Below are 26,155 nucleotides of genomic sequence, written 5' to 3'. Positions count from 1 at the left end.
GGACGACGTGAGGCAGAGATGGGGCGATCATGATCAGTAGATGTAGCTTTGAGAACTTCATAAGATAATGAGAGCAGGTGGCGCTGGAGAGAGGATAAGGGAAAAAGAAAAGTGAACATGTACCTTCAATGTGCGGAGCAGGAGGCTTCCACAAAAGCCAGCAGTTAGAATATGAAAGGGGAAGAAATTCAAACAGTCAAATCGGGAAAGTGTCATTTTCAAGTCAAAGAGAAGGCAGTATTGTAAGGCCAACGGCATGACCAATGGGACAACTGTGATTCACACGTAAAGTAAGACAGGAGCCAAATGTGCCCACTGGGTGCAGCGCAAAGTGATTACTGATGACCTTGAACATGGAGTGATGAAGGAGGCAGGGGGTGGAGGCCACTCTTTGAAACACCTGGCAGTGGAGGGGAGGGAGCTCAGGGAAGCGCTGCTGGTTTTTCCTTTCTTTCCTTGGTTTTGTTCCTATGCAGAGACAGTCAAGACTCTAGTATTGACACATTGGCAAGAGCAGGAGGCACCGAGAGGGGCCAGCGAAGCCCCTTGGAAAGAATGGGGGTGAAGGCGGAGTGAGCTTCAGAGAAGGCGGAGAGGGAGGTGGGTGTGCAGAGCGGGAGGGCAGGGTGATCAGCCAGAAGGGAGAGCCCTCTCCCTGTGACGGGTGAGGAGGACTGAGTGCACTTGCGGTGGAAATCCGTGAGTGCCTGGGCAGGGAGCTGGCCCTCCCCTTTCACTGCTATTCTTTTGATCTATAGGAAAATCTCAAATCCTCCTGTGTTTTCCAGCCCTAAACAAAGTCTAATTTGGGGAGGAGTCTAAATATTCTAACAGGTGTCATCAGTTTTCCTGATAACCTATTCAGTGACGAATTGCCTTGCTCTCCTGAGCCTGCTGGCCCAGCTCCTATGGGGCTGGTCTAGATAAAACAAACAAGCAAAAAAATTCTGGTTTGTTGTTTCTAAAGATTTGTTCATTTATATATTTGAAAGGCAAAGCAACAGACAGAGGGAGAGAAAGAGAGACATATCTTCCATCCACTGGTTCACTCCCCAAATGGCCACAACAGTCATGGCTGGGCCAGGCTGAAGCCAGGAGCCAGGATCTCCATCTGCCTTGAACCATCAGTCTCTTAGGGGCATTAGCAGGCAGCTGGATCATAAGCCGAGATGCAGGCACTCGAATTGGCACTCTGGTCTAGTTAAAGGATGCCAGCGTTGCAAGTGGCCGCTTAAACTGCTGTGCCATAACACCAGCCCCCCCCCACCCAAAAAATCCTATAAAGTCACTGTGTGTAAAGCCAAAATTAATTAGCTAATAAAACCAAAGGTTTGGAGTGATGGAAGGGAACGCACTTTGCAGGTTCAGAATTGTTTCTCAGACTGGGCGGGACTTACTAAATCCCAGCACGAATTCTGAACCAGGCTCCCATTCTCCCTGAGGATAACTCGGCTGTCTTTTCTCTGCCTTCTTTCCTTAAAAAGCAGGGAACTTCTCATGCTTCCTCATGAGAGTGTTCGTCTTCTCCAGGCTGCACCTTCTAAGCCAGCTCCAGAGCCTACTGGATGGAAAGCTTAGCCTACCTGTTCAGTTCCCGCAGGAGAGGAGAGCAGCCCCGCCCACGGCAGGAGGGCTCACAGGAAGAGGTCAGAGGCTGGGTACCGGAGGAAGCAGAGCCAGCAGTTCTGTCCACGGCTTGAGTGGGGGCTAAGGAGAGGCAGGGAGGGGTCCTAGGGCTGGGTTCACGGATGGAGACTTACGTTTTGGAGGAGTCAAGTTCAGTTAGCTTTATCCCACTCCGTTTGATCACTCTGTGTATACAACCTTCCCCCCAGGAAGTTTATCTCTTTATGTCCTTTCACACAAAATCTATGTAACAGTAGGAAACAGACACCACATGGAGTTTTAATCTCTCACCAGTGGCCAACAGCTCGAGATAAATGCAGGAACTAGAAGGGTACCTCAGAAAGGAAATGGAAGTAAAAGGAAAGTTTTAGTGTAAAAATATTTTGAAATCCCTCACATAGGTTTTTTGATAATACACATGTCCATGAACTTTTTGAAGACTCCTCATATGTCAGAGTTGATGTCAAGAGAACATTCTACTCAAGAGTCAGGAGGAAACCTGTAGATTGTTCCAGACAGAGCAGCAAATTGAACTTCCAAGTCCAGGTTCACGGCCCTTCTGGAATATGTTTACGTTGCATCCAAAGGACATAAAATGAATAAGTAAATAACAAAGACCAAGAGGCAGAAGGAGACAAAAGCAGCAACATTTTGCAAGTAGAAACTCAAATGGTAGAGTGTTAGTGGCCTAGCAGACTTGAAGAATCAAAACGCAAATTGGCCAGCACCTCGGCTCACTAGGTTAATCCTCCGCCTGCGGTGCCGGCACCCCGGGTTCTAGTCCCGGTCAGGGCGCCGGATTCTGTCCCGGTTGCTCCTCTTCCAGTCCAGCTCTCTGCTGTGGCCCGGGAAGGCAGTGGAGGATGGCCCAAGTGTTTGGGCCCTGCACCTGCATGGGAGACCAGGAGGACGCACCTGCCTCCTGGCTTCAGATCGACGCAGCGCACCGACTGCAAGCCAGCCATAGCAGCCACTTGAGGGGGTGAACCAACGGAAAAAGGAAGACCTTTCTCTCTGTCTCTCTCTCTCTCTCACTGTCTAACTCTGCCTGTCAAAATAAAACGCAAATTGACAATAGATGGGCTGGCATTGTGGTGTAGTACATCAAGTTGCCACCTTGTACAGCAGCATCCCGTGTGGGCACTGGTTCCTGTCCTGGCTGCTCCACTTCCAATCCAGCTCCCTGCCAATGCACCTGAGAAAGCAATGGAAGATGGCCCAAGTTGTTGGACTCCCACCACCCACATGGGAGGCCCAGATGAAGCTCCTGGCTCCTGACTTCGGGCTGGCACAGCCCTGGCCATTGCAGCCATTTGGGGAGTGAACCAGTGGATGGAAGATCTCTCTTTCTCTGTCTCTCTCTCCTTTCCTCTCTCTCTCTCTTTGCTCCTCTCTCTCTGTTCCTAACTGTGCTTTTCAAGTAAATAAATAAATTTGTTTTTAAAAACAAATTAAAAATTTAAAAATTAAAAAAAATTGATAGTTTGAAAAGCTTAGAACAAACTTGCTTTGTAATGTGAAAGTCTCAACATTCATAGGAACTAGCAGCACTAGTGCCACCGGAGCTGGTTGGTAAGGTGGGGACTACAGTAGCAGAGCTGAGTGGAAGCTTGAGTCCCACGACCAAGCCGTGCCCATCCCAACCCGGCAGCTGTCTGGAGAGGGTGAGCAGGATCTCTGGGCTGAACCTGCTGCCCTGGGAGTGTGAGAGCTCTACTGGAAAGAGTTAAGAGATTATACTTTGGCCGGGGGGGGGAGGTCAAAGGCACCCCTTCTTCCAGGAAGACAGCCCCAACCAGAGTTCGTGTTGATGAGCAAGTGAGGGCCGCCTTGAACTTGCTCTCTTCATGCAGCACAACCAGATTACCCAGCTCTCTGGCTTTAAGTGTAGCTCAGCGTTTCCATTCATCCAACAAGTCACGGACATCTTGAACATGGGAGACAGAGACCAAACCAAACAGAAACAACCAAATCCTCAGAAGAAAGGGTATATCAGAGAAGATAGTAATTTTATGATGAATATCCTCAGTGTGGAAGAGATGATATTGCGTCCATGAAACCAGAACAGGAGTCTACCAAAAAAAAAAAAAAGGTCAGGGAACCCCAAACTCGATGGAAGAGCTGGAAGTGTAGAGAATCTACCAAAAGTGGGACAAAAAAGACAAAGATGGAAATAGGAAAGGAAAAATAAGGAAATTAGAAAAGCAGAACAGAAGATGTGACATCCGAATGCAGGAAATAAAAGGAAATAAAATCTCCCAGATCCAAGGCACCAAAGTTGCCAGACTGAACGGACCCTCAGGCATGCAGACCGTGGACGAAAAGATACCGCATCATGAAATTCCAAGTACAGTGAAAAACGCCTAGAATCCTCAGAAGACGTGGAGATGGAGTGGGGATCGCTGAGGCCAACATGAAAACAGTTCCCTTGCACTTCCCAGCAGCCACACTGGCAACAGAAAGACAGCGGAGCAGTGCCTTCCACACTAAAAGAAAAATGATTCTAGCCAAGGATCCTGTACCAGGCAAACTGTTACGGCTGAGAGTTGACACGTGAGTCTGGGGCAGTTAACTTGTCTTGCACATTCTTCTAGAAGCAAGTAGGGGACACGGTTCTGCCAGTGTTGTCCTTTAGAAGGAGCATCAGTGCCCAGGTCATATTCTAGCCCTTATTTGGTCTTGTCTGGACCACATACTGATAGACTTCCTGCCTGGATCATTTTGCCCTGTGACTACGAGCCGTAGTGACACCAAAGCAGAAAATGCAAACAATTCTTCTGTTCTTCGTACTGTATTTACTTATTTGCATTTATTTGAAAAGCAGAGACAGAGACAGACAAACAGAGCGAGCTTCCAACTGCTGCTTCTCTCCCCAAATGCCTGCAGGGGCTAGAGCTGAACCAGGCCCAGGCCAGGAGCCAGGAACTCAGTCCAGGCCTCCCATGGGGGTTGCAGTGATACAAGCCCCTGGGCCATCCCCCGCTGCCTCCCAGGGTGTGCACTGTCAAGCGGCTGGAGTCAGGGGAGGAGCTGGAAACCCAGGTGGCAAGTATTCCAAGTGGCATCTTGACCACCAGGCCAAATGCCCACCTGTAGGGCCTGCGGTACCCAGTTGACATGACAGCCTGCCAAGGGTTCCGAAAGCTGGGGGCTCTGGCTCCTGGGGCTCCTTCCTTTCTCCAGAAGGAATTCTTGGAGCCAATCAAAGCAGCAGAACCCGGCAGGGTCCCAGAGGCTCCTCCGGGCCTGTGCCGCTCCTTGCACAGTGGTGCCTGCACACAGCTTGCACCGGGGAGTAGCGGCCTCGTTTCGTGAACACTCAGCACCCCTTGTTGTGTCGCCAATCACTCGTTCCTAGCATCAGGGCGAGCCTGTATAGGTGCTGAAACGGCAATGGCGAACAGCTACAGAGCAGCTGCCGTGGCCAGGCCGTGTTCTGACAGCTCTACAAATACAACTGTCCTTGCTTTTTGGAGGTGTCATAGATAAGTAACAAGCAGATGGTCACCAGTGGTGACTTCCCAAGGCCCATTCCCCTCTGCCTCGCCCCCATACATCGAACCTTTTGCCACCTCTGTTGCCTGCCTTTGAGAGGAGCTGCAGGCTGGGGGCAGATCTCGCCCTTGGGGGAAGAGATAACACTGATTGAAAATGCTGTCATCGGGCCAGCACTGTGGTGCTGTGGGTTAAGCCGTCTTGTGCGGGACCAGCATCCCATATGAGTGCCAGTAAGTCCTAGTTGCTCTGCTTATGATCCAGCTCCCTGCTAATGCACCTGGGAAGGCAGCGGAAGATGGCCCAAGTTGCCTGGGCCCCTGTGCACGCATGGGAGACCCAGATGAAGCTCCTGGCTCCTGGCTTTGGCCTGGCCTTGCCCTGGCCATTGCGGCCATTTAGAAAATGAACCAGTGAATGGAAGATCTAACTTTGACCTTCAAATAAATAAATCTTACAAAATGCTATCATCAGTAAATTTTGCTTCTCCATAGGCTTCTCCACATTCCTTTGCTTAGATTCAGTTTTCTCATTTCAACATTTCCCAACCCAGTAGGAAGACAGTAAAATCCTTGAACTACAAAATGCACCTGGGTTCTGATTAATCTTGCAAAATTGAGGTGATGGATTACTCTTCTGCTAGAGGACATTTCAGTTGTTTTATTCCAGTACTGCAAGAGGTGTGGCTGATTTCTCTTCCTTTAAACAACAGACATTCATAAATAGTAGCTGGCTTTGCCCTTCTGTGAGTGTTTAAAATTCCGACCACTTACCTATTCTTCCAACTTCTCCTACCTCCCATTTCAAGGATATTTCATTTATCTTATCTTTTATTTATCTTGATTGCATGCCTTTGCTCACCTGTAGGCCAGAGACTAACTCAGAGAAAGCCTCACTGTGAATAAAAACTGATCTGCTATCATCCGAACAGAGATGCATCGGTTCAAGTGCCTCTTGTTTTTTCCAATTGGACAGGACACCACAGGCCTTCTGTTAACATAGTTTCAATACAGCTAGACTAAATTTAGACCAATTCTAGCAGAGAGAAAGAGCAGACAGCAAATGTTAATCTTTCTACTCAGCAGTAACTTCCAACTCAAGGACAAAATGGTAGCAATAATAATAACCATCATGTATAAGCACCTGGTACACACAGTGTACATTCGGGAATCTCATTTAATCCCCACGTCCCTGCTATTAGGTAAGCACTATTAAAAATCCTCATTCTACTCATAAAAATACTTTGGCTAAGAAAGAGTTACCCCAGGTCACATACAATTAGGAAGCGCTAAAGTCAGGATTCAAACCCAGGCTTTCCAAACCCAAAGTGTGACCTCATGGAGCTCCTATGGTATGGAAACATTTTTCCCTAGGAAATTATCTTTTGTACTTTTTAAAATCTATCCAGTAGCAAAATGCAATTTGAACTAACCTTGTCCACTTAGATCTTTTTATCCATCTCTTGCTCTTTTCCTTAGCATCCTTACCCAGGAAACACAGATTTTTTTTTGTATTGAGGAGCAATTTGAATCCATTCCCAATGGCAATAGGAGCCTGGCCATGTCCTTTCCTGTAAAATGGAGCGCTGGGCAGAGCCCTCTAATCTCCTGACCCAGCCAACGATCAAGACATCCAATGAGGGGCCAGCACCAAGGCTCACTTGGTTAATCCTCCACCTGCCATATGGGCGCTGGGTTCTGTCCCGGTTGCTCCTCCCAGTCCAGCTCTTTGCTGTGGCCTGGGAGGGCAGTGGAGGATGGCCCAGGTGCTTGGGCCCCTGCACCTGCATGGGAGACCGGAAGGAAGCACCTGGCTCCTGGCTTCGGGTTAGCCTAGCTCTGTCCGTATCGGCCATTTGAGGGGTGAACCAACAGAAGGAAGACCTTTCTCTCTCTCTCTCTCACTAACTCTATCTGTCAAAAAAAAAAAAAAAAGACACCCAATGGTTCTAACAATTTTATTAGGTGGTAAGGGCTCTTTCTCTCTCTCTCTCTCTCTCTTTCTCTCTCTCTCTCCATGTCTGCTCTCAATACTGTAAACCCGATGCTTTGATCTCATGTCTGTGTGTCTGGACACGAAAGCTCACACCAGTAAAAGGCTCATGAAGAAAACACCATGGGAGGAGAAACTGACCCAGATGTGAGCAGAAGCCTACGAGAAGGGGTGCCAGCTCCAATAAGTAGCAGGTACTTTCAAGCCTTGGAGACATGGACCTCAGCTCACATCAGCTCTGTGTCTTAGAGACCATTTGTTGTCGCTATAACTGAATACCGTAGACTGGCTGATACCTACAGAACGAAGGGTGGTTTGGTTATGAAGGCTGGGACGGTCAAGATCAGACAGCTACATCCAACGGGGGCTGTGTCAGACTTCACTCAGGTCTCGCCTCCTCACCTGATGAAGCCACAGTTGCACTGGATTCAGGCCCCACCCTTATGGCCTCCTTTAACCTCACTCACCTCCCAGAGCCCTACCTCCCAACACCACAGTGGATTCAGTTCCCAGGATCCCTCATGCCTCACAGTGGAGGCCACATTCCAACAGGAGCCTGGGTGGGGACCTTGAAACCACAGCAGATGGTGGCAACGCGCTTCTGCCCCCTGGAGGAAGACAGCCACCATGGACCACGCCGACCAGCAAGCGTCCAGTGTGCCCTGAGGCCCTGGGCCCTGGCGAGCCCTCATATGAAACGAATTACCAAGGCTCGGAGTCTGGATGTGAAAAGAAACCGCGGTGGAGTCTCTGTCGGACTTGCCGCAGAAAGCCAGCCAAACCGAATAGCTGGGAAGGCATAGTGCTGCAGCCACACCACCATGCTAAACAATAAGACGGCAAAGGATTCACAGTCCGAACCAGCTGTGGGAACGCGAGATCTTTCCGGAAAACTCCCCACCCTCGGCACACAGGCAGGTGTTTCAGTGCCCAACCGGCCCTAATGAACTCTCCTGTTTCCGGTGCGTGTGCACCCAAACAATGTGGAGTCAAACCACAGGAAAATGTGTTGTCACTCAGACGGGTACATACTTTTCATGCAACTGAAACACTCTGTAAATATCAAAGTCAAAAAGGAACGCGGAACTCTGGGTCCCATGCTGCCTTTGTCCCGCAGGAGCAAGCTGTGAGCTACGGGTCACGGCTGCACGCTGAGGGCTTCAGACCAAAGCCTCTCCCCGCGGAGCCGGCGCTCGTGCGAGCCCAGTGCACGCACCGCCCGTCGTGCCTGTCCCCACGTCCTCCTGTAAAAAGTGACTCGTTTGAATGACGTTTTAAAGCGCTGTGTGCAATTAAGTTTTAAAGCGAAAGGGCTAATTTTCCTCCAGGGCATCTTATGAAACGCCCAATAAATTGAAAGTCCTCGGGTGTGTTTTGGAGGAGGGGGTGGATTAAACAGAGGAAAGGTTTTGAAAGGAACGAACACTTCAAAAAGGTAAACCTGGGGTGTTTTTCCCCTCTTCGCAATATTAAAAGTCTTTATAGTTGGAAAAGGCCTGTGGATGTAAAAAAAAAAAAAAAAGTGTCCATGCCATATGCACTTGTGCCAGTTTGCACCTCCCTTTGCTAAGCAAGGGATTCCTTTTAAGTGTCATTGTCACAGAAGATTGCAAAGCGCCCTCCAGGGCTCCGTGGTTTGGAAGCGCATTCTGCCCTTTCCCTGCCATGAGCTCCACTCGATCCAGGGTTCGGTACCGGGCTTCTGCTACGGGGATGTTTATGGGAGTTGTGCAGCGTTCTTCTGAATGCCCCCAGTTTGCTCGTGAAGTTGTCAGAAACAGCACACACATCCCGGAGCCTGATTCCAGAGCTACACACACGGAGGCGGATGTGAATGCGTGGTGTTCCCACGGAGGCTGGGGAAAGTCCCGTACCCCCGATTCGGTCCGGGAAACAGCAATGGGCTGATAGTCTGTCGCCCCTGGGCACCTCCACTGACAATCACGTGAAATTCAGGAAACACAGCCAACTCCCGGTCAGTGGCAACACCAAAAGGGTCCTGGGGGTGCTTCGCAATGGTCCAGCCGTTCATTCCCTGAGCCCACAGAGAGTTCTCAGCTTCCAGCTCCCACGCACTTGACTGAGGACGTTCCTGGCCACGTCCAAGGGGCAGAGCGGCGGAATTCTCCCGCAAAGAATAAATCTCAGCACCTGGCACAGAGCAAGCCTGGCAGCTCAGAGGACCCTCTCCCGCGATGCCAGCAGCAGGGAGCCCAAGGGGGTGCCAGCAGGTGGCTCCGGCTAAACCACAGGAAGCAGCCTGCTGTCCGCAACGTGGACCGTCCTAAGCCACATGTTTCCTCTTTTTATCTTTTCTTTTACAACGCTCAATCCTTGCTTGTACCATAGGCCTTTGGAACTGTGGCCTCCTGGGCTCTGTCGGTTTCGTTTTCAGGATGGAAATTCATCAACCACCAGAAGACAGATGGCAGGAAGCCCCCTGGCCAGTGCGAGGAACTCTAGCAGAATGGATTCCCCAAAGAGGACTAGCGGTCTTGGTGCATTGAGGGCTGGAACAGGGGCTGGGCAACCTGAGAGCAGCTGCGAGCCACTTAACCCCAAATGCATGCTCCCTGGAACGCAGAGCTCGCGGCCACGCACTGAGAAAAACACATCCGAATCCTTGCTCTCCTCCACACTCAGCCTTCACGTCTCAGCCCAGACTGGCTCCTCAGATAACCTCTGCACCCCAAGCCCCTCACCCCTTTCTCCAAAACAGGACTCCAGCTCCGCCTGACACGTCCTTTCTTCCTTCCTAACTCTTCTCATGGTCCCTTCCTGTCCCGCGAGGAATCCTCTGCCCTTCCCAGTACAAATTCTGCCAGCCCGTGCTTCTCCAGCCTCGCCTCTCACACGCCGCTGCTCAGATCTGGACACGGCTCGGCACTCATCAGGCACAGCATGAAGGGGAGAAGCTCCAGGGACACACTCACCCACCCACACACACACAGGAAGAGGCTGTCTTGTTTCCAAAGAGTGGTGGAAGGTGTGTGCCACCTCGGTCATCTTCCCCATGACCTTGTTGGTGGGTGGTCCTGTCAGACGTGTGCAGAGGTTGGGTCAGGAGGACCAGGAACCTGTCTAGTAAGTGGAAGAGTTGGAATGGAAAGCCAAGGTGCTGGGACCCCAAAGCCCACGCCATCGCCGACAACTGTTTGATCTTGCCTTCTTTCTTTCTTTTTTTTTACAGGCAGAGTTAGACAGTGAGAGAGACAGAGAGAAAGGTCTTCCTTCTGTTGGTTCACCCCGAAATGGCTGCTATGGCCAGCGCTGCACTGATCTGAAGGCAGGAGCCAGGTGCTTCCTCCTGGTCTCCCATGGGGTGCAGGACCCAAGGACCTGGGCCATCCTCCACTGCACACCCGGGCCACAGCAGAGAGCTGGACTGGAAGAGGAGTAACTGGGACAGAATCCGGCGCCCCAACCGGGACTAGAACCGGGGGTGCCGATGCCGCAGGTGGAGGATTAGCCAAGTGAACCGCGGCGCCAATGACCTTGCCTTCTTGATAGGAAAGAACTCACTGGCAGAAGGCAGTTGTCTCATAGTTAGAGTTCGCAGCTAGGCCTCCTTTTCACCTCTTCTCAGATTTAAGGAATAACAAAGGAGCAAAACTCTCAGAGGACCAGGGTGAGGTGGGCGTCAGGTGCAAGTGCTGTGTCTACACTCTGCTGTGCTCCACTTACCCAAACGACCAACGCAGGGCAAAGGGGGATGCCACGATTTCCACCTCTCCACATCTCATTTGCTTATGCAGATCAAGGTTTTCATGTAGCAGAGAGCCCTGGAATCCCAAGCAGAGCAGGGTCTGCAGATAACTGACATTATTCATTGTGGCGACTTGGCTGTAATAACTGTTACTACAGTAAGAAATATTGTCTATGAACCCCCAGCGCTGCAGAGAGAATCAGACCACACCCGTACTTGTCGGGGGCAACAAGATACAAATTCCGAATTCCAAGTGCGGTTACTTTCTTTTAAAAAAAAAAATTTTTTTTTTATTTTTTGACAGGCAGAGTGGACAGTGAGAGAGACAGAGAGAAAGGTCTTCCTTTGCCGTTGGTTCACCCCTCAATGGCCGCCGCGGCCGTTGCGCTGCGGCCGGCGCGGTGCGCACCGCGCTGATCAGATGGCAGGAGCCAGGAGCCAGGTGCTTTTCCTGGTCTCCCATGGGGTGCAGGGCCCAAGCACCTGGGCCATCCTCCACTGCCCTCCCTGGCCACAGCAGAGAGCTGGCCTGGAAGAGAGGCAACCGGGACAGAATCCGGCACCCCAACCGGGACTAGAACCTGGTGTGCTGGCGCCGCAAGGCGGAGGATTAGCCTAGTGAGCCGCGGCGCCGGCCCCCAAGTGCGGTTACTTTCTTACAGGGAGTGCCTGTCGCTCCCGCACAGTCCCAAAGCCGAAAAATCACGTTGCACTGTTACAAGAAATGGTCTAAACTTCATAAAGTGATAACCTGCTTTCAGAATGTTCTTTATGGTAAGGCGAGGTAGAAACAAATGAATGGGTTGAGTGAAACACTGAACTATGCTAAAAGTTGCAAGCTAGGAAAAGGATTGAGTGTGACTCCACATAGAACATGGAAGCCGTGGGTTTGGGTCACCAAGAAGAGCGGCTGCTCCGTTCCTCCTGCCCATGATGTTCCCCTTATTTCCTCTTCCTGCAGAAAGACAGGATGTGTGTGTGTGTGTGTGTGTGTGTGTAAAGTTACATAACAGTTGCATACTGACCGACATTCCAATGACCACACCCTGGAACTTGTCAGTCCTCAAAGCAACTCCAGGAAACCTTAAACTCCAAGTACTCTGCTCTGCAGCTGCCCTAGTTTCCACCTTCTTGCAGTACTCCCATCCCACTGCAACGCTTTTCCTGCTTCACCGACTCTCCTTCAAGTTCTTCCAGATCTTCAGTAGCCTCCTCCCATTTTCCTCATTCTTCCGGGCTGTAGTCAGTTTCCTCTGTCCCATTCCAGGGCCGTAATGACGCTGAAAAAAAAAAAAAAAAAACACTCCATAGCGCAAAGCTCACAAGGTGTGAGTTCACTAAACTGCCCTGTTTCCCTCACTTAGAACAGAGTGCAGTCATCTCTCTGTGTCTCTGGGGGGTTCATTTTAGGACCTCCCCGTGGTACTAAAACCCACGGACACTCGAGTCTGCAGTGGCGTAGTATTTGTGTGTGAGCTGCACACGTCCTCCCGTATTCTTTAAGCCATGTCTGGATTACTTATGATACCTTGTAAAACAGGTGTTGCACTGCATTGTTGAGGGCATCATCGTAAGACTTGCAGTCTGTCCCTGTGCTGTACAGATACAGATTTCCCCAGGATTTCCCACCTGCAGCTGGGGAGCCCACAGATACCGAGAACTGACCGTATTGCTCGCCTTGAATCCCGGAAGACTGATTTTGCCTTTTGTTTCTCTAGAATTCTGCCCCTCCTGGGTGGATCTCACAAGTTAGGAAATTAAAGGAGATAGCAAGGACTGGGACGCTGGCGCAGGCTTTGCAGGGCTAGAGACAGTGGCAGTCTTTGAGAGGACCCCACAGGAAATCTCCCGGCTGTGATGGACAGTGGGAGGAGCGGGGGAGGGGAGTGTGGGCGTGGCAGGCAAGGATTCTTCACGATCAGTGGCGCAGGACAGTCCTGGGGAGGAACCCACGTTTAGACAGAACCGTGTTGAGCTGGAGTTGGCCGTGAGGTTTCCAAGCAGAGAGGTCTGCTTCCTGGGCAGAGAGGAGCATCTGATTGGGTTTGAACTGAGAGTGGATTCAGTCGCTTTTTTTTTTTTTTTTCTTCACGTGCTATTATGCCGCCCAGTAGAGCTCAGGTACTGGTGAAGGCGTGGAGGAGACAGGGTTGGGGTGTTTGGGGGCCATGAACGGTTCTCCTGGGTGCATGTCAGAAGGAGGCCCAAGAAACTCGTGAGAGAATGATTGAGAGAATGGGTGACGGGCTCCAGACGGGCTGTGCAGCAAGTGAAGGCAGAAAACGCCTGCGAAAGTGCTGTTGACTTTGCAGATGGCAGGGAGGGCGCTGTGGGCAGAGAGGTCGCCGGGCGAATGGGGAGAGTGAGGCACCATTCGAGGGAAAGTGAGTCCCCGGGCATGGAGGGCTGGCGCAGGAGATGGGGGTGGGGCCATGCCTGGAGGCCCCTGTTGGATTAAGAGGAGTCTCACCTACAACCTTTGGAACATTGCACATTTCCCCATTCATAGGGAAAGAACTGTATCTGATTGGGTACCATTTATATCTGCATTTCATACCCTTTGCCGCCCACTTAAAATGATTTCCATGGCACCTGTAGACTAATGGCTGTGGCTGTGTCTCCCTTCTCCCCGTGCCCGCTATGCACAACAGCTTCTGCTGGATATGATAGGATCCCCCGATCAGGACCTCCAGGAAGCTGCAGCCGGTTGCCCTGGCTATGGATAAGATGAGGTACACCTGACGCCTGAACACAAAGCCACCGAATTGTGCGACAGGCAGGACGTGTGGCTCCTGTGGCCCAGGGAAGCGCACGGATGGCAACAGACAAAGGACACCTTTGGAGCAGGGATTTTCGTCCTGGTTGATGCTAAGGGCTGCGGGACGCAGTGTACTGCCAAAAGCTTTTGTGATGGTGTTGCAGGGGGTGGGGGTAGGGATGGGGACCCTGTGTTCAGTGACGCTTTTGCATTTGTGCAGTGGTTAGTAAAAGAGGCTCTTGACTGTCTGTGCCCCTTCTGTTCAACCTAGCGGACGCACTGCCGGGTCACGCCTGCACACAGCCCGCGGAAGCGCTCTGAGATGTGCCGAGCTCACGGGCTGCAGTAAAATGCAGCGTGGAGCGCAGCTGGCCTTAAAGTGACCATCCTGAGGTCATCCCAGGTGCGACCGAACACCTGTCACTGGCCCAGACAAGAGCATGTGCAGTGGGGGGGGGGGGTCTCCCCCTTGGTCTCAGTGAACATAAACAGTTGCATGGTTTATGTCTCTCCCAGGGACTCGCCAACACTTTTATTGAAAGGAATCTATGCGGATGCAAGGATAGTATTACTTCCCGTGCAATGGTGCTGAGTTTCTGAACTTGTTTTCAGCACACAAAGTACTTTTTTTTTTTTTTAAGTGGCTGCATTTTATCAGATTAAGAAACGTTAAAAGTCGCTTAACGAATCGCAAGTGTCACCTCGGGTGCTGAAATGTTTGGGAACTGACTGTCCCAGCGTGGAGAGACAGAGAGACAGCTCTGCAGGCATCAGCTGTGGGTGCTGGCGTCTCCGTTACTCCTTAAAGAGCAGGCAAGGAGGTTTCGCTGGAAACCGTCGGAGATTGTAGACCTAACTGAACTGAATGTAAATGACTTGTGTGAAATGAACGGCATGTACAGGATGAAGACCATACCAGTGGCAGATGCTCCGATTTAAAATCAAAAAAAGGCATTTCTGAGCATTTTAAGGTTTTGTAAAACACCAGCTCAACTCCCCTGTCAAAGGGGTTTATGAAAGACGATACCGTGAACAAGGAAATGGTATTAATGCTAACTTAGAGTAGATCTCTTAACTTTCAACGATAGTTATTTCCTTTTAAAAAGATATTTGGAGGCCGATGCTGTGGCGTAGAGGGCAAGACCGCCGCCTGCAGTGCCGGCATCCCACATGGGCGCCGGTTTGAGTCTTGGATGTTCTACTTCTGATCCAGCTCTCTGCTGTGGCCTGGGAAAGCAATAGAAGATGGCCCAAGTCCTTGGGGCCCTGCACCCACGTGGGAGACCTGGAAGAAGCTCCTGGCTCCTGGCTTCAGATCAGCCCAGCTCCAGCCATTGACGCCATTTGGGGAGTGGACAAGTGGATGAAAGACTTTTTCTCTCTCTCTCTCTGCCTCTGCCTCTATGTCACTCTGTCTTTCAAATAAATAAACAAATCTTTTAAAAAAAAATTGATTGTTTGTTTGTTTGAAAAGCACAGTGACAGAGAGAGAGAGAGGGAGAGAGACAGAGATCTTCCGTCCACTGGTCCACTCCCCCAAAGCCCACAGCAGCCAGAGCTAAGCCAGGCCAGCGCCAGGATTCAGGAACTCCATCTAGATCTCCCACGTGGGTGGGGAGGACCCAAGCCTGATCCATCCTCTGCTGCCTTTCCCAGGCTCATTAGCAGGGAGCTGGATCAGAAGCAGAGCAGCTGGGACTTGAACTTGGCAGTCTGCCGTGGGTTGCTGGCATCACAAGCGGTGGCTTAGCCTGCTGCGCCACGATGCCTGTCCTCAGCAGGAGACATTCGAATGCTGAAGTCACTGTTTGTGTTTCATAGCATTAAACACACGTCGAGAGGACATGGCCGCAGGAAGTGAGCAAACATGTCACTGTTACGTGGTTATCCAGGGGAAGCCTCTACCATCAGCCTCAAGTCACAGCTACAGAAAGAGCGGTGTGAATGCTGAAGGCAGCATGCTTGCTGGCAGGAGACTTGGGGCTTCTGTTGTGATGGTTAATAATAAACCCATCAGGGCCAGCACTGTGGTGCAGTGAATTAACACCCTGGCCTGAAGCACTGGCATCCCATATGGGCGCAGGTTCGAGACCCGGCTGCTCCACTTCCTGTCCATCTCTTTGCTGTGGCCTGGGAAAGCAATACAAGATGGCCCAAGTCCTTGAGCCCCTGCACCTGCGTGGGAGACCCCGAGGAAGCTCCTGGCTCCTGGCTTCAGATCAGCGCAGCTCCAGCCATTGCGGCCATCTGGGGAGTGAACCAGCGGATGGAAGACCTCTCTCTCTCCCCCAAATGTTTCTGATCCCGGCTCCCTGCTAGTGCATACCCTGGGATTCAGCAGATGATGGCTCAAGTGCTTGAGCTCCGGGCACCCTCGTGGGAGCTCCAGTTGGGATTCCTGGCTCGAGCTTCTACCTGGCCCAGCCTTCACTGTAGCTTACATCTGAGAAGCAAACCAGCAGGTGAAAGATCTCTGTGTCTCTGTCTCTGCCTTTCAAATTACTAAATTTGTAAAGAAAAAGAAACTAAACTCTTGGCAACAAAAATTAAATGAGGAATTTATTATATATTTCTGTGTAAGAATATATTTTTAAAAATTCTTAGATTAATCCCTTGGGATTAAACATGAGAAACTGAACTGAAATGGCTATTTGGGGGGTCTATGTTTGTGAACACTCCGATCTTCTAGAAAAATGCCTCAGCTGGTGCACGCACCCACAGCTCCCAGCGCTGTACCCGGGATCACACAGCAGTGATCCATGAGCTCACGCTGTGGGAGCACTCACTTTGCTTTTCATTGGCTTTTTGGTGAGGTCTTTGATTACCTTTGTTTGTTTTGTGTTGTGTGACGCTGACGTTCTTAATTTTCATTGTGAGTCTTGGGTGGTCAGCTTCTTTTCCTGGGTGCAGCCCTTGGTAAGGAACAGCTGTTTCAGTTTGGAAGGGAGCTGAGGTGGGTGGACTCTTACACGGATGCTCTTCCATCTGCCAGTCTCTTTACTCCGCAAGGTTTTAAAAACCGTCCCCTGGTCCTCCTGCTACCGGTGGTTAAGGTTCTTCTGCTACCGTCAGAATGATTTGCACTAAAAATAACTGTTTCTTTAAAAAGCGTTTGTAGCCGTGGAAGCGAGTGGAAAGTTAGTTTGCTTCGGGCCTGGCTTTGTAAATCCCGTTATTGTGTTCCCATTACACCTCTCTACGGCGTCCTGCGCAGTGCTGAGAGATGACCATTCAAAGTATCTGGAGATGTCTTTCCGCTAAGGACAGTGAGAATCCTGCGACTAGACAACCAAGCATGGCAAGTAAACCCTTTCCTTTTCTTTCACCCAATGGGGTTTCGTTGGACAGTAACATCTCCCAGTTCAAATAGCGCAAGTTGTCTCATCATATCCTATTAAGATGTGGCCACGGAATAATCCACATCCCTCTCCATGGTTGAATGAAAACAAACAGAAAATCCATTACCGCAAGTACACTGAATGCCTGCCGACAAGCCAGTGGCCCACATGTTCCTAAGTGTACAAAGTGGACCTCTCTCGCTAATGAGAACAGAGAAGAAAGGGCGCCAGATATGTGATGATAGCAGGAATGATGTTACTGCATGCAGGCGCGATCCTGACATCCTTTGTACTTGTGATCCCATTGGAAGCACAGCGGCACTGATGAAGCGGATGCTTCCCTAGCTCACTGGGCCGATCTAACTGAACGTGACCGTGCCACAAGAGCAGTCTGGACTGCGCGGGAAAGCCAAGACACTCTGCCAAAAAAAAAAAATGACCTAAATGAAAGATCCCTGCGAGTGAGATCCCAGTGGAAAGAACAGGTCATCAAAGAAGGAGGTGCCTGGGCCGGCGCCGCGGCTCACTAGGCTAATCCTCCACCTTGCGGCGCCGGCACACCAGGTTCTAGTCCCGGTCGGGGTGCCGGATTCTGTCCCGGTTGCCCCTCTTCCAGGCCAGCCCTCTGCTGTGGCCAGGGAGTGCAGTGGAGGATGGCCCAGGTGCTTGGGCCCTGCACCCCATGGGAGACCAGGAGAAGCACCTGGCTCCTGCCATCGGATCAGCGCGGTGCGCCGGCCGCGGCGGCCATTGGAGGGTGAACCAACAGCAAAGGAAGACCTTTCTCTCTCTCTCTCTCTCACTGTCCACTCTGCCTGTCAAAAAAAAAATAAATAAATAAAAAAAAAAAAAGAAGGAGGTGCCTTTCTCTGAAGGGAGGAGAGAACTTCCACTCTGACTGTGACCTTGTCTAAATATGATCAGAGTCGGTGAACTCAAAAGGCTTCCATAGCCTTGGCAACTCATGACAAGAGCCTAGGGTGATTACTGATGCCATAAACAAGAGTGTCAATTTGTTAAGTCGACAACAGGAGTCACTGTGCACTTACTCCTCATGTAGGATCTCTGTCCTTAATGTGCTATACATTGTGATTTAATGCTATAACTAGTACTCAAACAGTATTTTTCACTTTGTGTTGCTATGTGGGTGCAAACTGTTGAAATCTTTACTTAATGTATACTAAACTGATCTTCTGTATATAAGAGAAATGAAAATGAATCTTGATATGAATGGAAGGGGAGAGGGAGCGGGAAAGGGGAGGGTTGCGGGTGGGAGGGACATTATGGGGGGAAGTCATTGTAATCCATAAGCTGTACTTTGGAAATTTATATTCATTAAATAAAAGGTAAAAAAAAAAAAGAGCAGTCTGGAAATCCACATCAAAAGCTGTGTAATGCTGTGTGCCTTCTGAATTACATCCACTGGCTTATCTACAGTGGCCTTCACCGCGCTGTGCTTCCAGTGGTAAAAATGCCAGGAGACCTCGGGTTAGTGCAATCAGGGTTCACCACACCGCACCATGAAAACACGGTGCAGAATGGCGGGTTGTACACAGGGAGGTTTTCAGAGTGCACTGTGAGTTGCAAAGCAGACCCTGAAGCTGAGTAGACCCTGTGTGAACACGCAGTAAAAATTCTGTATGTGTAGACAGACAGTCACAAGGACAGAAGACCCTGGTTTTTGTCAAGCTATCAACAGGTGAATTTTTTTTTTTCTGAATGGTGGGTGAAGCATGGTTGTTGTCCATTCTTTTTGCTCATTGGTGTTTTCCACTCTCCTTTGCAGGGAACGTGAGTTACTTAAAAAAAAAAAAAAAAAAAAAACAGAGAGAATAAAAACACCCCTAATTAATTAATTTTATAGTTTTGTCATTGGGAACTTTTTTTCAAAGATTTTATTTATTTATTTGAAAGGCAGAGTTACAGACAGGCAGAGAGAGAGAGAGAAAGAGAGAGAGAGAGAGAGAGAGAGAGAGAGAGAGAGTCTTCCATCCACTAGTTCACGCCCCAGTTGGCTGCAACAGCCAGAGCTGCGCTGACCAGGAGCCAGGAGCCCGGAGCCTCCTCTAGGTCTCCCACGCAGGTGCAGGGGCCCAAGGACTTGGGCCATCTTCCACTGCCTTCCCAGGTGCATTAACAGGGAGGTGGTTCAAAAGCCAACAATCGAGACTCAAACTGGCACTCTTGGGATGCTGGCATCACAGGCCGTGGCTTCACCTACTGTGCCACGGTGCAGGCCCCGCATGCTATTTCTTTATGCTCTAATTCTTACGTTCATTTCCCCTCATTCCAATATTATGTTTTCCCTTTTATTTTTTTCCTCCACTCCAATCTCTCTGCATCTCCGGCTTCTACTCCCATTTTCTCTGACAAATGATTATTGCATTTTCTGGTTCTTAAGTATTTTATGCTTCAATTTCTGTGAACGCGGATGGTAAGTGGAAGTGTCAGTGGCTAACTCGAAGTCATGGAACAGACGGAGTCCCTGTCCTCTGCACAGTTTCAACTCAAAGTGACGTTTTCTTTATTTGCAACTGTCAAGACAAAAGGCAGCTTTTCTCTTTGCCGGTCCATGCCACCTTGATTTATTAGTTGATAAAAGACATCCCCTATGAATTACATAATTGACCCCCGGTGTTCCCAGTTAAGATTGGTCATTGCTGTTTGGCTTTATGTCCTAACTCATTTTCATGATGGCAGGCTTTGCTAGTGCATATCCATATGGTTCATATAGACTTGAGGAATCCTTAGCCAGTTGGCTGGCTCATGAAAGAAGATTTTATAACAAAAGGGAGTTGAGACAAAAAAGAGTACAGATAGATGAAATGCAAATTGTGTCTCACTGTTGGGGGAAACTAAAAACAAATGCTGACTTCTGCCAGTAGATTGGAAACATTAGCAATTATGAAAAAAAATGCATCATTTCAACATTTAGTCAATGAGGTATCTTACATTTTCTTGTTGCCCTGCCTGGAAGATGGTATGTACATTACACTTACAGCACTGTCCAATTCAAACTAGCCACAAGGAAAGTACTTAGTGGGCACATGTGGGCTGTGGCTGCCAGATTGGACAAGTCTTGGTCTGTCCACTTGGCTGAATGAAGGGCTTGGTTTGATTTTGTTTAACACAGTGGCTTCCATGTACTGAGTGTTAGTATTCCATGGGGTTATGCCAGGTTCTCAACCATCGGCTCCCGCTGGACAGATCTCCCCCAGGCTTCGGCCCCAAGGCACCGGTGGTGTTAAATCTGACTGCTCGCCCACCTCCCGCTCCCAGCTTCTCCACCCTTCTCTGTGCAGAGAGATGAGAGCCCTCACCAGCTTTGTCTCACTTGCATGTTGTGTGCACCTGGAGGGGAGAGGGCTCATGGGGGAGACTGGGTTTGTTCCGAAGGAGATGTGTTCCTGTTCCCTGCTTTGACGCCACTGCACGGTGTGAAGCCTCCTGGGACCCCTCGAATTCTCTTGTTCCTTACAGCAGTAAACAGCTGCTGACGCTGATTTAAAACAGGAAACGAGCCAACACATCCTGATGGCTGAGGTCAGTTCATTTGGATTACTTTCTTTTCTTTTTTTTTTTTTTTTTTTTTTTTTTTGACAGGCAGAGTGGACAGTGAGAGAGAGAGACAGAGAGAAAGGTCTTCCTTTGCCATTGGTTCACCCTCCAATGGCCGCCGCGGCCGGCGCACCGCGCTGATCTGATGGCAGGAGCCAGGAGCCAGGTGCTTTTCCTGGTCTCCCATGGGGTGCAGGGCCCAAGCACTTGGGCCATCCTCCACTGCACTCCCTGGCCACAGCAGAGGGTTGGCCTGGAAGAGGGGCAACCAGGACAGAATCCAGCGCCCCGACCGGGACTAGAACCCGGTGTGCCGGCGCCGCTAGGCGGAGGATTAGCCTAGTGAGCCGTGGCGCCAGCCTGGATTACTTTCTTAACTGATTAGGAGCTGCAACATGACGCTGGAAGGTGCCAAAGGGAGCGGGCAGGGATCATGAATGTGCGAGGCAGATGTTGGAGACAGATGTGTGGGGTCACTCCACTCCGAGTTCTAAGGCCGATCCTAGCCCATACCACCGGCCTGCATGAGGGGGTTTCCCGTGTGTGTGTGTGTGTGTGTGTGTGTCGGGGCAGGGAGGGGCGATGATATTGCTAACAGGAGGAAATTTCCTATTTATGCCCTTTAGCAGAGGGCATGCGTTTCAGAGAAGGGTTGCAGAATTGCGTACGAGCAGGAGAAAATCTTCCATTCCTCCCCAGGTTATGGGATGTGCCCGTGGCCCTTCAGCTCAGAACAGATGAGTGGGCCTGACCTGAATGTCTGCCTCCCACCATCGCCCACCAGGTACGTTTTAAGCGTACTCTGGCAACAAACAGACCAACAAACTAAAAAGCAAAACAGTGCATCTTGACTCAGACGTGGGGGAAGAATGATGGAAGTTCCTGTGCTTTCCGCGTGAAAATCTTGACTTTGCCAGTTCACAGCGTCTGGCCTCTCCAGCTAGAGAACAGCTCCCCTGGAGCACCTGCGACATCTGTCAGGCTCTTCTGCGTGGAAGGCTTCCTCTGGGCGACTGTCATATATTCGCAGACTTTATTTTGCAAGTCGCGTTTGTGACCCACCCCATTGCTGAGCAAGGACTCCTGTCCCGTGGGTGGCAGCACGCTACCCCCTTGCCCTGCAAGAAATTATCCGCGGCTTCCCGGCCCCACCAGTCGGAAGGCTGCAGGGTTTTTGAAAAACAACCAGCCAAGCAAGCAAACAGGAAAACCCACTCTGGAAATACTACAGGGAAAAAAAAAGAAACCCGTCCTATGGTATTTCTTTTTTTTTATTTTTATTTTTTGACAGGCAGAGTGGACAGTGAGAGAGAGAGACAGAGAGAAAGGTCTTCCTTTGCCGTTGGTTCACCCTCCAATGGCCGCCGCGACCGGAGTGCTGTGGCGGGCGCACCGCGCTGATCTGATGGCAGGAGCCAGGTGCTTTTCCTGGTCTCCCATGGGGTGCAGGGCCCAAGCACTTGGGCCATCCTCCACTGCACTCCCTGGCCACAGCAGAGAGCTGGCCTGGAAGAGGGGCAACCGGGACAGAATCCGGCGCCCCGACCGGGACTAGAACCCGGTGTGCCGGCGCCGCAAGGCGGAGGATTAGCCTAGTGAGCCGCGGCGCTGGCCCGTCCTATGGTATTTCAAAATACTGCCAAGTACAATCGGCCAAACTCATAGATAGGTCTGCTCGGAATATGCCAGAGCTCCTGCCCCGCCCCCACCTGTCTGTTCACCTCCAGGGAGTCCAGGATTGAGTCTGACCTTCGCGCCGGCTGCTCTGTTTCCTGACTTTCCCACCGTCGAAATAGACAATGTCTCCTTTCCTTCCAGACCTGTTAAATGGAGAATTTAGCAATGAAAATGAGTTTGCGGCTGATGCCACAGTGGAACCTCATGTTTCCTCCAAAAGCCACCTCACGCGGAGAAGCCCAGGAAAATATAAAACACGGGTGATGGAGGGGAATTCTTCGTAACCCGGGCTCCACTCCCAGTGATCGAAAGTTCTCGGGTCCACTAAAGTCTAAATAAAATCGGCCTGAGCCCCCACAATGAGTAGCCCCCGTTCTCTCAGTATTGGGATGCATCCATCCCATCAGCTTATGATCCCGACCGCTGCCTGACTGTCTACATTTTCAGATCTCACATCTCCCCTCCTTTTTTTTTTTTTTTAAAAAAAAGACATTTATCTGAAAGACAGAGTTATAGAGAAAGAGGGAAAGACAGAGAGACGGAGAGATCATCCACCCACTGGTTCACTCCACAAATGGCTGCAATGGCCACAGCTGGGCCAGGCTGAAGCCAGGAGCCTGGAGCTCTCTCCTGGTCTCCAGTGTGGGTGGTAGGGGGCCAAGCCCTTGAGCCAAGTTCCACTGCCTTCCCAGGTGCATGAGCAGGGAGCTGGACTTGAACCCAGTGCCCATGTGGTATGCTGGAACTGTGGGAAACAGCTTAACCCCCTGTGCCACAGATCCAATCCCTTTTATCTCTAAACAATATTCCTCAAATAAAATCTTAAAAAAAAAAAAATGGGGCCAGTGCTGTGGTGTAGTGGGCTAAGCGTCTGCCTGCGGCACTGGCGTCCATATAGGTGCCAGTTTGTCCTGGCTGCTCTACTTCTGATCCAGCTCTCTGCTATGGCCTGCGAAAGCAGTAGAAGATGGCCTGAGTGCTTGGGCCCTGCACCCATGTGGAGACCTGGAAGAAGCTCCTGGCTCCTGACTTCGGATCAGCCCAAGCCTAGCTGTTACAGGCACTTGGGGGAGTGAACCAGCAGATGGAAGATTCTCTCTGTCTCTCCCCCTCTCTCTCTGTAACTCTGACTTTCAGATAAATAATCTTTTTTTTTATTTTTATTTTTTGACAGGCAGAGTGGACAGTGAGAGAGAGAGACAGAGAGAAAGGTCTTCCTTTGCCGTTGGTTCACCCTCCAATGGCCACCGCGGCCAGCACACTGCGGCCAGCGCACCACGCTGATCTGATGGCAGGAGCCAGGTACTTCTCCTGGTCTCCCATGGGGTGCAGGGCCCAAGCACTTGGGCCATCCTCCACTGCACTCCTGGCCACAGCAGAGAGCTGGCCTGGAAGAGGGGCAACCGGGACAGAATCCGGCGCCCCGACTGGGACTAGAACCCGGTGTGCCAGCGCCGCAAGGCGGAAGATTAGCCTAGTGAGCCTAGTGGCGCCGGCCAATCTTTTTAAAATTAATTAATTAGCTAATTAATTGATTTGTAAAGTGGAGAAAGACACACACAGAGGTCTCCCCATTCTCTGGTCCACTCCCCAGATGCCTCTTACAACTGAGGTTGGGTCAGGCTGAAGCCAGAGGCTAAGAACTCAGTCCAGGTCTCCCCTGTGGGTAGCAGGGACCCAGCGACTTGAACCATCACCTGCTGCCTCCCAGGGTGTGCCTTAGCAAGAAGCTGGAATCTGGAGTGGAGCCGGGTCTCGAAGCCAGGCAATCTGATATAGGACGTGGCATCTTAAGTGACACCGTAACTGCTGTGCCAAACACCCACCCCAGGGCTTTCTGGGAAAAAAAAAAAAAGCCAGTTTCCTGAGGTCAACAGGAGTAGGAGATGTCGCTGATGATCCCAGGGTTGGGACAGCAATGCAACAGCTTTGCTCTGTCTCCGGCCACTCTCACGACCCAGACCCTGCCACTGACATCACAGCGCCTTGCGGGGGTTCTTCCTGCCTCATGTTTGCCTCGCCCACAGCTTCTCCCCGTTCCCAGCGCTCCCCCAAGGCACTGTTCTTACAGATACCGCTATTCCAGGACCAGTCAGCTCTTGATGCTTCCCACACCGTTGCTGCCAGCCATGGGTGCTTTCTTGGCTGGCATTGTGCCTGCCTGGGGCCTCCACTGACCTCAATCTGCCCTCTACAGTCTCTCCCCCTCCAGTAAGGCCAGCCTGGGCTGGTGGAGGTGGGGCTGGATCCCAGAGCACAACCAGGAGCATGCACACACTCTGGAAGCCTCGAGAAGCCCGGAATGGCATCTCCTCTGCCGCGTTCCACGGCTCACACGGGTCACCAGGCCTCCACCGAGAGGGAGCTGCAAAGTCACCTAGGAAAGCGTTGTGCAGATGGTGGGGGTGAAGGGACACGTGGGCCGAATCCTGGGTGCCCCTTGCCACAACCCTCCAGTGAGGCTGCTGAAAATTCTCTCCACTCAAAAGACTTTGCAGGCAGCTCTTACCTATGTGAGCTTCTTTTCCCCAAACATACAGGAAACTAAAGATAGTATGTGAGTGTGCAGGAGGAAGTGGGGTTGTGAAAACCGGAAGTCACCGTTTTAGGGGCAGGCGTGGCAGCAGCACCCACACCCCCTATGAGAGCACAGGTTGGAGCCCCAGCTGCCCCACTTGCCAGTGTGCACCCTAGGAGGCACCCATGTGGGAGACCCAAGAGGTGTTCCTGGTGCCTGGTTTTGGCCTGGCCCAGCCCTGGCTGCTGTAGGCATTTGGAGAATGGAAGTGGATACAAGTTTCTCTCTCTCTTTCTCTCTCTATCTCTCTCTTTCACTCTGCTTTTCAACTAAATAAAAAATAAACTTTAAAAAATGTGAAATTGTTGGTATTGTTTCATGTAGGATATATTCCTTTTTAAAAAATATATTTACTGGGGCCAGTGCTGTGGCACAGCAGGTTAAAGTCCTGGCTGTTCCACTTCCAATACAGCTCTCTGCTGTGGCCTGGGAAAGCAGTAGAAGATGGCCCAAGTCCTTGGACCCCTGCACCCATGTGGGAGACCTGGAAGAAGCTCCTGGCTCCTGGCTTCAGATCAGCTCTGGCCATTGCGGTCATCTAGGGAGTAGACCAACAGATGGAAGACCCCTCTCTCTCTTGTTCTACCCCTCTCTGTAACTCTGTCTTTCAAATAAATAAAATAAATCTTTTTTTAAAAATGTATATTTATTTCAAAGAGTAACAGGGTTGGGGGAGGGAGAGAGAAAGAGAAATCCTTCATCTATTCGTTCACTCCCCAAGAGGCCACAACAGCCAGGGTTGGATCAAGCCGAAGCCAGGATCCAGATTGCCAACCTGGTCTACCATATGGATGGCAGTAGTCAAAGCACTTGGGCCATCTGCTGCTTTCCCAGGCACATTAGCAGGGAGCTGGATCGGAAGTGGAGCAGCCGGGACTTGAACCAGTGCCCATATGGGACGCCAGTGTCATAGGCGGCAGCTTTACCCACCGCAACACAACGCCGTTCCCTAAAACTTTCTTTTTTTTTTTTTTTTTTTTTTTTTTTTTTGACAGGCAGAGTGGACAGTGAGAGAGAGAGACAGAGAGAAAGGTCTTCCTTTGCCGTTGGTTCACCCTCCAATGGCCGCCGCGGCCGGCGCGCTGCGGCCGGCGCACCGCGCTGATCCGATGGCAGGAGCCAGGAGCCAGGTGCTTTTCCTGGTCTCCCATGGGGTGCAGGGCCCAAGCACCTGGGCCATCCTCCACTGCACTCCCGGGCCACAGCAGAGGGCTGGCCTGGAAGAGGGGCAACCGGGACAGAATCCGGCGCCCCGACCGGGACTAGAACCCGGTGTGCCGGCGCCGCTAGGCGGAGGAGTAGCCTAGTGAGCCGCGGCGCCGGCTCCCTAAAACTTTCTAAAACCTAATTGTTTTGGGTCCAGGAATTGTGGTGATCATCTTTTTATCTTTGAAATGTGTTACTGTAGTGCCTTTAAGGTAAGCGTA

General features: G+C 50.9%; 1 protein-coding gene across 1 annotated transcript in view; it reads left to right on the top strand.

The window, feature by feature from the left end:
- The window catches only part of LOC149122812 (outer dynein arm-docking complex subunit 2-like), a 166,078-nt gene extending 152,392 nt beyond the window's left edge, over positions 1-13,686 (top strand). The window contains 1 exon segment of the mRNA XM_089311277.1: positions 13,471-13,686. Coding sequence (XP_089167403.1) covers positions 13,471-13,545 — 75 coding nt within the window. The 3' untranslated portion in view covers positions 13,546-13,686.
- Positions 13,687-26,155: the final 12,469 nt, after the last annotated feature.

Source organism: Oryctolagus cuniculus, chromosome 13 (genome assembly GCF_051225735.1).
Source record: "Oryctolagus cuniculus isolate XC-2025 breed Fujian yellow rabbit chromosome 13, ASM5122573v1, whole genome shotgun sequence".
NCBI lineage: Eukaryota > Metazoa > Chordata > Mammalia > Lagomorpha > Leporidae > Oryctolagus > Oryctolagus cuniculus.
The sequence above is the reverse complement of the archived record's forward strand: the minus strand, read 5'-3'. Positions and strand labels throughout refer to the sequence as shown.